At 30.3% G+C, this 15,099-nt stretch overlaps 2 protein-coding genes across 2 annotated transcripts; both read right to left on the bottom strand.

Annotated features, from left to right (window-relative positions):
- Positions 1-451: 451 nt before the first annotated feature.
- On the bottom strand, positions 452-6,135 carry LOC145583876 (protein SIEVE ELEMENT OCCLUSION B-like). Its single transcript, XM_081640834.1, has 7 exons — positions 5,872-6,135; positions 5,696-5,773; positions 4,133-4,542; positions 3,649-3,752; positions 3,425-3,567; positions 2,858-3,290; positions 452-1,056 (listed from the first exon to the last, which is right to left on the bottom strand). Exons 1-7 carry the CDS (start codon positions 6,133-6,135, stop codon positions 452-454), a joined length of 2,037 nt encoding a protein of 678 aa, XP_081496960.1.
- A 3,087-nt stretch (positions 6,136-9,222) lies between these two features.
- Positions 9,223-11,411, bottom strand: LOC145584873 (L10-interacting MYB domain-containing protein-like). The gene is made up of 2 exons (XM_081641658.1): positions 10,428-11,411; positions 9,223-9,845 (listed from the first exon to the last, which is right to left on the bottom strand). Exons 1-2 carry the CDS (start codon positions 10,788-10,790, stop codon positions 9,744-9,746), a joined length of 465 nt encoding a protein of 154 aa, XP_081497784.1. The 5' UTR covers positions 10,791-11,411; the 3' UTR covers positions 9,223-9,743.
- Between the last annotated feature and the right edge of the window lie 3,688 nt (positions 11,412-15,099).

Raw genomic sequence — 15,099 nt, 5'->3', positions numbered from 1 at the left:
TTAATATACTTCATACTGTTTAATACTTAATTTGTCAATTTATAATATTTTATAACATTTTTAATATAAATTTACTATCATTATAGTTTGTTAACAATGTGCAAATGCACTGGGTTTAACCTAGTAAAATGTTACTAAAAGAAACCTTATAAATATAAATCAAAGCTCGTTAATTAAATTCGAGTTTCAACTCAAAATGTAAACAAAACCATTCGTGAACAAATCTCAAACAATGCAAGCCAACTACTTATTCCAGCTTGACCTAGCTCTCAAACACTGTACTAATACTTAACTCAAACAGACAAACACTTAACTTGAGTCACATCATTTTACAAAAAGGAAAATAAAAATAACTTATAGATGCATAAATAAAGAGTATTGAAAAAATGATAAGTTAGTGATACAAGGATGGTAAAATAGAATCCATAGAAGCAGTGAATAATAATGTAAGTTATATTATTCCCGAATCCTTTCTTGAAGATGGGTGGTAGCATAAGAAAGTGTTGCAGCTTTCCATATGGGCATTGCAATCAGGGCAAACCATAGATTTAGTTGGCTTGGCCGGAGCTGGGAATTCAATACGCTGGTAAGGAAATTTTTGTCGATAACGCTCACGGTAATGACTTTCAAATGCTTGTACAAACTCTTTTTTGGTCACATTTTCTTTCCAAAGCTCAAAATCTTCAAGGGTAGACAATGCCACTTCGCCATGCCCTATGACCATTTTTTCAAATTCATTTACTAGAATTACCCAGTTAACATTGGATTTTTGATAGTGAAGCAACCTTTGAAGGTGTTGTAGAATGACAAAAGCATGGTCACCTACATTCGTGTGGTTTCTCAAAGAGGATATCATGCTCTCTATTCTTACCCAAAAATAAATGTCTTCAAATTTTGACACTTGTGGCAACCTGTCATATTTGCACCTCCCTTCTATATAATTTATCCCCACATAGATCACAGTCTTTGTAATACCTGAAGTAGTACCTCTACTCCAATAATGTTCAACTTCATCTACTGTGGTTAAGAATCTCTGGATCCAGTCTTTATTATCACCTCCATATATGAATAGTACCTCATTGTACTTCAAACCTATTCGTCTATGATTTTTTTTTTTAATTAAAAAAAAAAAAAAAAAAAAAAAAAAAAAAAAAAAAAAGACTGTTCAGAATAAACAAAAAGCTTGCCGCGTTAAACTAAACATAATGCACTATCAAACAACGTTAGAATGAACTTATCCTGAAATGCTTTAAATAAAGGGAGAAAAATTTTGTAAGGTTTATTTAAAAGGTCATTTATCACTTTTTGAAATAGAGTTCCTCATTTTATTTAAATAAAAGGTCCTTTATCCTCTCTTTTTGATATTCTATGGTTTCTTTCCAAATGCTCCGTATTATTTCTTTTTCAATTTTTATATTGTGCCAAATTAAAACACACAAGACATATCTTAGGCCCTGTACACTTCACCTTAAAAAAATAATATTAAGTAAAAATAATTTCATTTCAGTATAAATAAGTTTAGTTCAGTAATATTAATTTCATTTCAGTAAAAATAAGGTCAGTTCAGTAAAATTCAGTTTTCTTAAAGAAGAATTATAATAGAAAATCAGTAAAAATAATTTCAGTTCAGCAAAACTAATTTCAATTCAGTAAAAATAATTTAAGTTCAACAAATATAATTTTGTTTCAGTAAAAATAATTTCACTTCAACAAAAATAAAGTAAAGAGAATGGGGACTTAGTTGTGGATTCTAGCTATTATTTGATTTTTAATTATTAGTCATAATATATAGTACCTTTATCCCTCCTTTAAAGTTTTGAGTTATGAAATTAATGTCAAATTTTAATTACTTAATAAAATAAAATTATATTAATGATTTATCATTTTATGGTATTTGTATAATAATTAATAGTATTAAGGCATAATATACTTTATATATTTATTCTAGAAAAATTGCATAGGTAATTAAGCATTATACGAGTTAAAATTTTATTGTATATAATTTGGCCCCTCTAAGAAATATTGTCTGCCATTGTGCAACTCGACTAAATGGTGGTGAAAGATTACTCATCATTGGTTTGGGTCGGGGAGACACAATCATTTGTCTACAATCATATCTGTGTTTAACACAATGTATGCTCATTTGATCAAAATATTAGATAACAAAAATATTCTATAACTTTTTTTTTAAAAAAAAAGGGAAAATTCTCTCCAAAAAGTTTCACTGTAGTACTAATTATAGATTATGCATTTGGAAAAATCTAAAAATTAAATATTAAGTAAATACATAAAGAGAATATGAGACAAATTAAATTTAACAAGAAAAGTCTTTTTCAATTTAAGCATAAATAATAAAATATGATTAAAACAGAGTATATAAATAGTGTGCATAGCTAGTAGAAATGTTGAAAGATTAATAAAATACTTGCTGAAGTTTGTTTTAAATGCAACACACCTTTGTACCACGATTTGTAGGAGTAATTGATTGTAATAGGTCAAAGAGCTGACTTTTTCAAAATAATTTGAGCATTAAAATTAGAGTGGTTTTAGACTTATATAAATTATTTTGATTAATATTTTCAGCTTACATTGCTTAATTTATTTCTAAAAGTGCGGACCAAGAAGGCTTGTTTCATTTACAAGAAAACGGAGGAAATAATAGTAGTATGTATGTATCAACAAAAAGAATTATTAATGAGATATATGCAAGCATTGGCAACCTTAAAAGCAAGTATTCGATAAGATAGAAAGTGAGGGAGTAAGAAATACGAAGTAATTTATTAAGAGGATAACTTTTAATCCTGCAACTACAAACTAACGAGTTACCTTTTAACGAATCTATGTATAGTGTTTTTACCAAACAACATAATAAGGCTCCAACGTTCCTCCTTCCACAGGGTCTCCTCCCTTAGCTTTGTGAATGGGGCAGCCTCAGATTCCCAAATGTATATCATGTGCATCGCATTTTGGTGTAAAACATTTCCTTGAGGATCCAACACCACAACAATAGGATCACCCTTAAACTCCCATTCTTCTTTGAGGAACTTAGTAACTGCATTTTTTATCATCCTAGGGTGGTCAACAGAGTACCCGGGCATTTTTTTTTTCTGACTCGTAAACTTAGATTCTTCTTTGGCTTCAGTTTGATCAACAGGAATCCAGACAACCTTATACGGGGAATTATCTAATGAAGCAATACTACGTTTTATACATTGTATAGCATACGTATGGATATCCAGGTTTGATATGAGTAATAACACATTTTGTCCTTTCAGTACGTGAAGATTGACCTGAAATAGCTCAGAAAAGAAACCTCATATTTATACTCCTTAAGTGAATCAAAACAGTCTACAATTACTTTCACTAATCATATATAATTAATACTTTCATGATGAAAAGGAATATATAGGCAGTGACTACATACCTTTTTATGAGCCCGACAATCATACAATTGTGGCTCATCACTGTCTGAAATAAGGGCATTAAGAACTTTCATGTTGTCAATGTGTTTTTCTTTTAGAAAAGCTTCCTTAACCAAATTATAAGCCTCCATGTCTACATCTTCCACTGCATTACCTTAAAAATAATCCTTACTCTAGTTTTAACATTACAAGTGTACAAGATATTAGCTTCGTATTGTAAACATACCTAGGATTTTAGTTAATTCAGGCAATATGTTCTTCAGACCATCACTAACTCTTTTTAGCTCCGTAGCCCAGTCGAAAAGCACCATATGATTTAAGGTAGCAAATCTGGAAAATTAATATGTTAGCAACTCAGCCTAGTTGAGTAGCTCCCTAGGATTCGAGGTAGCCAATGTAAATAATGTTTTTAAGTCCTACTTTATTTACAAGAACTCACATTAGTCTAATGAAACATACTTTGTTTCTTTTTACTTGTAACACCTTTTAGGCACGCAGTTTTAGAAGATGATTATTGATTAGTAAATGTAAACGAGCAATTTTATCAATATAATTTTAACACAAGGATTATAGTAAGGTTATGTATCACGTGGAAAAATTATTTTCAGTAATTTGTCCGTTTACAATATATAAACTCGACCTCAGAACGTGTGCCACAAGACTGTGTTGCAAGTAAATAAAAACGGAGGAAGTAGTATTTATAAACTTACTTGACTCCCCTACTTAACATTGTGATATTGTGGGCTGCAGCAGTAACAACAGCTCTGATGACCAAATAGACAGCAACTAGAAAATCAGTACTAGCATTCTTGATTTTTGGATCTACCAGTGAGAAAAATGATGTGGGTAAATTTTCAAAATCAACAATGCAACTAGTTGCATCGACCATGGCATCGATTAGATTTTTTGTGGGTTTGAACTCATGTTCGTTGAACAATGGTGATTCATTGACGTTTACCCTGGATTCTGCAGTCAAGTTTAACCCAGAGTCTCCAAAGGTCAATACAAAAGTTGCAACCGTCATAGCCACCTTTGATTCCCATGAAAACTTTTGCAATACATTCAACACCGAGAGGGTGGTGTTGTGTGAATTAACCTCATTCACGACCTTGCAGGCTATCTGCATCAATTTTAGACTTCAGTATGTATCTAATATTTGAATTGCAGAAAAGTTGCTTTTGTTGGTAGTTTCTTCTTGTTAATTAGTTGTTAATCTTTGTCTAGTGTTTACATATTTGTTCATTATGCTAAGTATTGTATTGTTACTTTTGTCGGTAGTTTCTTCTCGTTTTCCCTAGTCTACTTTCTTTATTCTAGGCCAGTTTTTAAACTAGCTAAGAAAGGGGATATTCTATTTAGAGTGTGGTTGATGCTCAATTTTTGAATATGGATGATGTCTTTATTGCTTAGGGTCTTTCTAGCCAATTACCCTTTTGATTCTCATCATATTCTTGATTGATTGTGCGGGAGTGAATTAATTGAGAGTATAAATTCTGTTAGAGGACTAACTCAACCAAAAGCTTAAGCTGATGGTTGAGGCCCAGGAATATGTTTTATACTCTATCACTCCCCCTCACATGAAAGGCCCTTTGGGCTTGAAATGTGGATGCAACACAGGCCCACCCATACCTGGTGCGAATTAATTCCACTTTGAAGGAGGGGTGGATGAGATTCGAACCCGTGACCTTTGTGTCACAAAGGCTCTTGATACCATGTTAGAGGACCAACTCAACCAAAAGCTTAAGCTGATGGTTGAGGCCCAGGAATATGTTTTATACTCTATCAAATTCATCCATATTTTGCTATGTTGGTTGTGCGGGAGTGAATAATTCTGGTGGAATATTTATCATTTTTATTGTGCAGAAGTGGGTTGAATATGTTAATTTCCCATAATTGAGCACATGATTGTTTATGTGCAATTGTTTGTTTGATTATATCTCTGTACCTCGAAGTCCCAATCCCTAGTGCTTCCTTTCTTGTTTGTTAATTATCGTTGTACTTGCTTGTTTACCTACCTTTTCCATTTTACTTCCGACCTAATTGTTTAATTGACTCAAATTCTTCCTTTTAGTCCTTGTGTTTCAACTCCGAAATTTGCCACTGTACATAAATAATTTGTTGGTTTCTATTTAGGGAGGTGATTGATGGTAAAGACCTATTTTTCCAACCCTTGTCAAAATCTTGCATTATTTAAAAACTAATAAATAAACTAATTAAAAGAAATTCTTTATTAGTTGATAATGAAAAATAAATAAACTGAAATTTGTAATCACCTCACTAGCTACGTTTCCGGCAATAATTGGCATGTCAGGGAATTCTGGTAGACTATCATAGATGCTCGACGGAGTATCCTTCAAATAACATATAAGATAATTGGTTTTAGAACATAATCATACTCCATGACTAAGCTAGTTATATACATTAGCCAACTTAAGTTGTACTAACATACCTGCGAAGCTACTTCTACATTTTTAGAGGCAGGTGCGGGTTCAAGAATACGCTTAACAAAAAGAGAAATGGCCTTGGCATTAACATTATTACCATCAGGCTTGTGCAGCTGCTTAACTTGCTTGACGATGTCATGTTTATCCATTTGTTCATCATTTGGTAAGGATACATACATGCTAAGTTCGTTACCCGTTGGTTGTGGCAACCCTTGATCTTTGCTCTTTGATGGTTGTGTGATATCTGCATTATCGGATGTGGTTGCCATAGTGCTTAAAGAGTATACTTGTGTTTAGCTATGAAAAAAAAAATAAAAAAAAAAGGTTGTAGTTTTGTTTTATGGCAATGTAGATGAATTTCATTCCAATGTATATATAATTACATGTACTAAACCCTTTAGAAATTAAATGTTGGGGAATTTTGTATTAATTTAACTAGAAGAAAGGAATTTGATTCAAATGAACGAATAAATCCATTTGAATCAACTTCCTTGCTTCTAGTTAAATTAATACAAAATTCTCCAACCTTTAATTTATAAAGGCTTTAACAAATGTAATAATATATACATGAGAATGAAATTCATCTACATTGCCATAAAACACAACTATAACCTTTTTTTTCTTGCTTTGAATTTTTTTTTTTTTTAATTTTTTTTTTTTAAAGATCATAAAAATATTTAAAATGAGAACAACAAAATAATTTTAGAGGGAGTATTGTTTTAGAAGAAATTATGTCGTATAAACTTCCATACTCCCATTCAAATTTAAACAAAATTTCTCAAAAGTTAAAGGCTAGGCTTTAAAGTTAAGGGTTACCATGTCAATTATGCTGTTTCATTGGGGTTAACAAAAAAGAAAAAAAATCTTGTGGTGTTCATCATAGATCCAAAAAAACTGGGAAATGAAGATATTTTGGAATAATTACCTGGTGCAAGTTTGGAATATTCCATTCGATCCTTTTTATTTATTAACTTTGATCATGATATTTTATATCTCAAAAAAAAAAAAAAAAAAAAAAAAAAAAGATTTTAATTTGGATGAGCAAAAACAAATGGGAATGAGTTTTTCTCTTGAACGGATAAAGCCATCTAAATTAACTTCCGTGCTTCCAATGAATTTACATACACAAAAATCGTCAACACATTCATCATGCCAGTAAATTAATGGAAAAGTTACTCTAAAATCTATTTGCTTTAGTGTGAATGTGGAATAATCTTTGATTTTTAAACCTTTATAGAAAAACAATAAGACCCCGTTCATTTACCTTATTTTGTTCAAACTGAAATTATTTTTACTGAACAGAAATTATTTTTGCTGAAATTAAATTATTTTTATTGAACTGAAATTAATTTTATTGAACTGAAATTATTTTTGCTGAACTGAAATTATTTTTACTAATTTTCTATTATATTTCTTCTTTAAATTTACTGATTTTTACTAAACTGAAATTATTTTTGCTGAACTGGACTTATTTTTACTAAACTTATATTATTTTTACTAAACTGAAATTATTTTTATTGAATATTATTTTTTTAAGGTGAAGTGAATAGGGCTTAAGTCTTATATAAGGCGGACTTGCTTTAATTTTATTGTAAAACCATTATTTTGAGGGTAAGTTTAAAAGTTTTTATGGTTACTTTAATCTATGTAAAGATAACTTTTAATTTGTAATGAGTTTGATTGTAATTTAAATATGTAATTTCTAATAGATGAATGTTATGAAGGCTAATATATATGATTTATCTAATATATTATACAAGTGTTTTTTAAGGGTACAATTTTTTATACGAAAATGGTAACTTTTGTTGTATATATATAAGGGCAACATACTTTTAGGATAAATTTAACCCGACTTCCAATAACTTAACAAAAGTCCGCCTTAATCAAAAATTTGTGTAAGGTTCTGTTCATTTCACCTTAAAAAAAATAATACTCCCTTTGTTTTTTTATTTCCATCACTTTCCTTTTATGGGTGTTTTTTTTAAATGCATCACTTCTATATTTGGTAACTTTATACCATGTTTTATCATTTCTCTCTTACTTTAAACTCCATTCAATTTATTTTATCATTTCTTTCTCTTCTATGGTCCCCACTAAAATAATAAAAATATATATCATCTCTCACATACTTTCTTTTTCATGGTCCCCATCTTAATTTTACTATAATAATTTATTCAACCATTCACAATATTATATTACTCTCCTAAAACTTTGTGCAATCCAAAGTGATACAAATAAAAAAAACGAAGGGAAATGATATGTAAAAATAATTTCAGTTCAGCAAAAATAATTCAGTTCAGTAAAAATAATTTCAGTTCAGTAAAAATCAGTAACTTCAAAGAAGAAATATAAGATAGAATCAGTAAAAATAATTTCAGTTTATAAATTAATATCAATTCAATAAAAATAATTTAAGTTTAGCAAAAATAATTTCAGTTCAGCAAAAATAAGGTGAAGTGAGAGGGGCCTAAGCCAAAAACCCAAACAAAGGATTGAATGTTTCAGGTGACCATGCCAATTACTTTGTACTCCCTCTGTCTTAAATACTCGTTCCATTTCTTTATGTGCGAATTTTAAGGAGAAATTAATTAAATATGGAGGTAGTGGGGTAGGAGGAAAAATAAAAAATTATAAAAAGTAAAAGTAGTTGAGAAAATTGGAGGAGAGAGAATATAAAACTAATAAAATATGATTTATGTTGGGTCCATGAGATTAGAGAAATGAATTAAATATTGCAATAGATTTCTAAATAAGGAAATGGAGCAAGTATTTAAAAACGGCCGAAAAAAGTAAAATGGAGCAAGAATTTAAAAATGGGGGGAGCAATCTTATTTTAGAGAATTACTAGAAAATTAAAATTATATTGGGGGGTTCATCCGTTCATATGACCAAAAAAATGTTGAAGAAGAAATACTGAGCTTTTGATATTTAGGCCCTGTTTGGTTGGGTGTAAAAGGTTTTCAATGGAAAATGATTTTCCATGAAAAACCTTTTTCATAAGAAAATGTAATTTCCTACACATTTTCCCTTGTTTGGTTACATGTAAACTGATTTTCCTTTTTAAGCATTTTCCGTCGTTTGGTTCAATAGAAAATTAAAATTTTTTTAATTTTTTTTTTTTTTTTTGTCTTTCCTATATTATTTATAAGGAAGATCTTATCAGTTCTTTCTCATACCGTACTACTAATACTAATAATCTTCGAACTTTTTCTAAGCTAACTTTGAATTTGTTTTTTCGTTTTTTTTAAGGGATAACTTTGAATTTAATTTTGTAAATATTAAATGCAATTTAGAAATAAAAGGGTAAAAATTAGCATAGTAAATTATATAAGTAAGATAAAATGTTGTAGACTAGTACAAAGTAGCAGCAACAACTCAAATAACAAGACATTACAGAATACTTTACTTTCTACGTACTCATAGTAGTAGACATATATAGTAAGTAGTTGTAGACAAACAATAAAACATACTCATTCTAATTTTAACGATTAAGGGAATTTATGAAGTTTCGGATCCAAACTCTTCGGAGAGGTTTGCTCTTTGTCAAAAAAGCTTTGGCAAGCATCTCCCGTTCAACTAAGTGGTCAAATGCGGCATCACGAACTGCTTCTTCAAAATCATCCATCTTCATTATCTCTTCATAAAGTTTCTCCACATCAAGTTGGTTGTTTGAGAATTTTTTCAGAGCACTAACCACTTCTCCTAGTTGATTAGATATTTGTTGCAAGTCACAAGTGTCATCTTCACCTCGAGTCCTCTTACGATGTTGTCTTGGCTCTGAAGAAGTGGCACTATCTGATTTTGATGTCCCATCTTCTGTCATACTTGTAGGCTGCCTTTGTCCACTCTCATTGCTAAGTTTAATATCAGCAAAACTCTAAGAAAAGTCTCCACGAACCATGTCTTTACCAGCCACAATTGCTATTTCTTCATACGTATCAATTTTTCGGTTGAGATATTTCTCATGAGAAGGATTTTCCTGTATACAAAAGGAGAAAAATATCAGAGAAATACTTGAAACAATGTATATAAAGCAACCATGACTATGAAAGCATAATTCATGCATGATTGCATGGTGCTGAGGCAGCAGAGCTGCGCGAGAAAATTAAACTAGTAAAAGGTTAATAAGGAGAAAAAAAATGATTATTAAGTAAATGAGTAGGAAGTAATAACTAATAAGCAACGTACTACAATTTATAGCATGTAAAAAGCTAGTGAAAAGTTACGACTTCTTCTAAAAGTAAGCAAAAACTCCCAGACTATATCAGAAGGTGATAGGTTCTAAAATAGAATGAAAATTGACATCATGTTCTATTGATTAAATCAAAATACGACTGTAAAGAAGTCAGCGAATTCAGCTAAGCATCATGTAAACATGTCCACAAAACACATGCATATGTATGGCGAAAATCAAATGAAAATAAAATGTCCTGTTTGAGATATCTGTTTGCTAAAGCACAGGGGTCTTCAAATTAAGTTAGAAAAGAGTAGGAAGCACATAATGTGCGCACATAGATGTTTGCTAAAGCACAGGGGTCTTCAAATTAAGTTAGAATGATACCTGAACATAGTTGTTGTAAGCATTAGGAGGTGATGTTACCATCTTCACAGTGTCATTCCACCCAAATCCAGAGTTACCACGAACTTTTGATATGATTGCCCAATTAGCTTTCACCGTCCTCATGTGGTTCTCAACATGTTCAGTCGTGCAGGAAGTTTTAAATTTTTCTGATATATTTTTTGCAGCAGCAACAAATGAGCTTGTTCTGAAAGTGTTATTTGGCCTATTTCCCTTTCTCACTTCTTCTGCAAGAAATACCAGCAACTCCTTGGACCTTTGTTTTGACCAACGAAAATTCCCTTTTTTTTCTTCATTCTTCTCCTGCAATGGTAGATACACATGCTTCTTATATGCAAACCACATGAATTATCAAGAAAATCTTATCATTTCATATACATTCACCAAAATAAAAGTTCATGTAATTAAGGAGAATATAAACATCTTTGCAATTTCTACTTCAAATCATTAGTGTAACCCATTACAACATAAGGAAATAAATAGAAAGAATCAGGTTGTTCGAGGCCTCTTGTATGCAGTCCACATGGCTAATGCTATGTCATTTCTTTTATTAACACACTCATTTGTTTCTTCTCGCATTTCCCTTCGAGTAAGCAATGTTCTTGTATCTTGTGAATCCATCTCCAAGTCTACCTCTCTAGTTATCGGGTCATTAGGATCCACACCCCTAAGGAAGTTGTGTATCACACAACATGCTAAAACCACATCAACCTGGGTTTTAAATGACCAAAAAGGCTCGGCATCCAAGACACGAAACCTCGCCTTTAGAATTCCAAACGCCCTCTCTACAACCATTCTAATTGAAGTGTCGAAGGTTGAATAACTCCCGTTCATTTTCTGGAGGATTGTTTGTAAATTCTTTCAAGTGATAACGGGTTCTCCAGTATGGAGGCATAAGACCTTTGCGACTACCAAAATCCGCATCTGCAAGATAATACTTCCCTGCACACAAAAAAAAAATGCATATTATAATCAATTTATCTTCAGTTTGCAACTAGCCAACTACCAAAAAAGAGACAACTACCTTCTGGAATTTTGAAACCCCTACATAGCTTGAAGTACAATATGAAAATAGTAGTGTACGGTCCATGTTGACCGAAAAAATCTTCCTCCAATCACACGAAACCTTACATTATGTCCCAATAAGTGTAAAAATATAATTACTTGCTCCTTAACACTCATTCGAACACTTTCCCGTAAAAGTCCTCTTTCAACTAGAATATTACATAAGCTATAAAATGCAGCAGGCCTCAGATCATACGAATTTGTCCTAGACAATGAGTGTCACCACAATATAAAATACTATTGATATTTGCCTCCCTCAAACTATCTCTATTAACATAAGGTTGCCTAATTATTCTAGGCCTTTTATTCCTAAACCTATACTCTTCAACAAGAGCAAGAACAGAAGCAATTATAGCTGCCACAGAACCAAGAATCATGCCTTTCATTTCATGGGTCATCTACAATAACATATACAACAAATTATATAATAAGCCATAACATATACAAAAATAGCAAATTATCTCAATAATTACAAAATTAATCCAGGTGGGTACTCAAAAAAATTAATTTCTTAATCACTTATAAATTCTGAAATCAGATTGGATTTGGCTAATCAGAGAACAAAGGTGCTTTTTCTAAAGCAATTGAGGATGGGTACTAATTGATCATTTCATCAAACACATTTCAGAAATCAGAAATACAAGTAACATAATTCTACTTGAGTTTGTTGCCAATACAAATGATTTCAGAAGTGCAATATGACTATATTCTACCAAGTACATTGAAGGTCAGATGACTACTCGGATCTATGTACAGCACAAATGCACATTGCAGACAGAATTTCAATAATCATGTTGGTTCTCTCACATTGAGTCATAAATTTTCTCTCCCTTCAACAAGAAAAACCAACCAACCCATAACTAGCATTCAATTATAGTATTAATTAATTTGTTTATTTTACTGAAACAACATGCATGTGAATGTGTTATAGATTTATTCTACAATATGTAACATACTAATGTGTATTACCAGATTCCAGAAGAATATGACAGAAATTTTCTTACATTCTCTATATAATGAAGCAAGTAAAATCAGACCATTAGAGATGTATTGTATACCTGAAGTGAATTTTGAGATGCTACCCTTGATTCGACAACATACTAGCTTACAATCTTAAAAAAAAAAATCAACAAAATAAACCAAATTTTAGGTGAGGCATTTTATCAAACACTTTGTGGGCATGATAAAAACATGTAAAATATATGAATGAAAATAAAATTTGCAGCAAATAGAATGAATCTAACAACAAATTTCCAAATTATAACCATCGTTAGAAAATTTAATTACATTAGAATAGCAATTTTGAATTGGATTAACAAATTTTATGCAAAAATACCCTAAAATAATCAAAATATGTACAAAAAATACCCTAAAACAATCAAATTTTAAATCAAATTAAACCCTAGATTAATAATCAAGACAAGAAGAGAGAGAATATTACCAAATTTGTAAAAAGAAATCGAGTTAGGAAGATCTAACTGAGTTCGTAGCAAAGCAGCGTAAGGAGAAGGGGGAAGATGGAAGGAGAGTGAAAACACGACTTCCCTTCTAATTTGGGGGAAAACGTTTTTTGTACAAAGGAAAATAGTTTTTCAGTCCAAATTTTCCTTTTCCTATCCAGCCCAAACCAAACAACGTAAAATGAGGAAAATAGTTTTCCTGAAAATGGTTTTCAGCCCAACCAAACAGGGCCTTAGTGTAAGTTAGGAATATTCTCTCTTATGTAACCCTTTTTATTTTTCCTACTAAAGTTTTTACTTTTTTTTCCCCCTAATTAAAAGATTTCAAACGTGAATGACAAAAAAGATCAGATTGAGGGAGTAATGCTCTGGAACGAATAAAGCAATCTAAATCAGCTTCCTTGTCCAGTTAAATTCGTACAAATTTAAGAACTATGACAGTTACCTTTTTTTAATGTTAAATTACAATCACCATGCCAAAACAGAACTATGACAATTACTTCTTTTTTTTTTAAAGAACCATGACAATTACTTTATACAAGTTGTGAGACACAGGCACATAACGTGTGTACATTATAAGAAATCTGTATGCCTTGATTCCCCCCTTTTTATCATGAAACATTATCTCCCTTATTCTGATTTATAAATCTTTATAAAAAATTCTTATTAAAAAAATATTAGTGAGTTAAAAATTTGATGAAATCATGCAGGCAACAGAATGATATGACTTTCCTAAAAAAAGGATAATACTATAATTATTTTTAATTTAAATTTTTTTTAATACAAAATGGAAGTTTTTTTTTTTAATTTTTTTTTTTATTGATGGTATTTTTTTTTTTAATAAAGAACTAGATTAACCCCGTGCGATGCACGATTTTAAAATAAGAATTGAATTATAGACTTTTAACACATATTGAAAGAAAATAACTTTCTCATTTTTCCTAACTAATTTTTCTAATTAAATATGAATATACAATTCCCGAAAGTGCATAATTTTCATATTTCAATTAAATTATATTATTAACAATTGTTAACAACTCGTAAATAACTAAATAGCGTAATATGCGTAGAAAACCCAAAATTTAAAAATTCAAATGGAATATATTTTCAAAGCTATGATAAATAGGGTAGCTTAAAAAGGAACAATATATGACATCATCCTTGCATTTTGGAGGAAAAAAAATTAAATAAAAAAGTGATACGTAGGCAATGTTGACATCTGCGCTTGTTATTTTAGTATATATATAGATAGATATAAAAGATGAGAGGGGTATTTTGGGAAAGAAAATTTTATCACCCAAAACACCTTTCACTTTATATATTACTATAGATTAGCGGTGTTACCGGAAAAAAAAAATTCTTGTGGGAGTTTATTGGGAAAATATATTAATAGGATTTTTTTTTTCAAAGAAAAAAAAAATAGCAATCATGAAAAAGAAAGAAAATAACTTGAATTACATAGTACTAATTAGAAATACTCTTCCTTTTATTCTTACCACTTTGTTTTTTAAGTTTTTGTCTAAAAAAAAAAAAATTGAATGGGAAATCTATTAACTATTACTAAAACAAAACTTTGTTGATATCATCATTGTCCACATGCCAATCTCATAATAATTTTTTTCCCGTCTAAATGCATGGATGATGTCAATTGTGAAATTTGAATATTAGAAATTTATACAAAAAAAAATGAAACAATTATAAATAGCACACTAACAAATAAACTCGTATATTAAAATATGTATTAGGACTATTAGGCAACGTTGAACATATATTAACTTTAATAATGTATAAATTATAAAAATATTTATTTATATAAATCGTGCGGTGCACGAGGTCTAACCTAATATTAAACAAAATTGATTATCAAATCACCGGGAGTATTTCTACAAAAAGGTTTTGAATAGGAAATATTAAACAAAATTGATTATCAAATCAGCGGGAGTATTACTACAACGTATAAACCATTTGAATAAACTTCTTATAACCATTGAAATTCATAAAAAAAGACCCAACTGTTACAAATAATAATGTATACCCATTTTAGCTTGTAATTATCTCTTTTATGACTATCTTAAATATGGTTTTAATAGCATCCTTGTAACCCTTCATATGTCATTAGTTCACATTAA

This window comes from Chenopodium album, chromosome 16, assembly GCF_948465745.1.
Source record: "Chenopodium album chromosome 16, dcCheAlbu1.1, whole genome shotgun sequence".
Lineage (NCBI taxonomy): Eukaryota > Viridiplantae > Streptophyta > Magnoliopsida > Caryophyllales > Amaranthaceae > Chenopodium > Chenopodium album.
The sequence above is the reverse complement of the archived record's forward strand: the minus strand, read 5'-3'. Positions and strand labels throughout refer to the sequence as shown.

Coding starts and splice junctions, on each gene's coding strand:
- LOC145584873 (XM_081641658.1), bottom strand. CDS start 10,790: ATGTGGTTTGCATATAAGAAGCATGTGTATCTACCATTGCAGGAGAAG. Junction 9,846..10,427: donor CTTACAACAACTATGTTCAG/GTATCATTCTAA, acceptor TTTTGTATACAG/GAAAATCCTTCTCATGAGAA.
- LOC145583876 (XM_081640834.1), bottom strand. CDS start 6,135: ATGGCAACCACATCCGATAATGCAGATATCACACAACCATCAAAGAGC. Junction 5,774..5,871: donor ATGTAGAAGTAGCTTCGCAG/GTATGTTAGTAC, acceptor TGTTATTTGAAG/GATACTCCGTCGAGCATCTA. Junction 1,057..2,857: donor GAGCCTTATTATGTTGTTTG/GTAAAAACACTA, acceptor TCATATATGGAG/GTGATAATAAAGACTGGATC.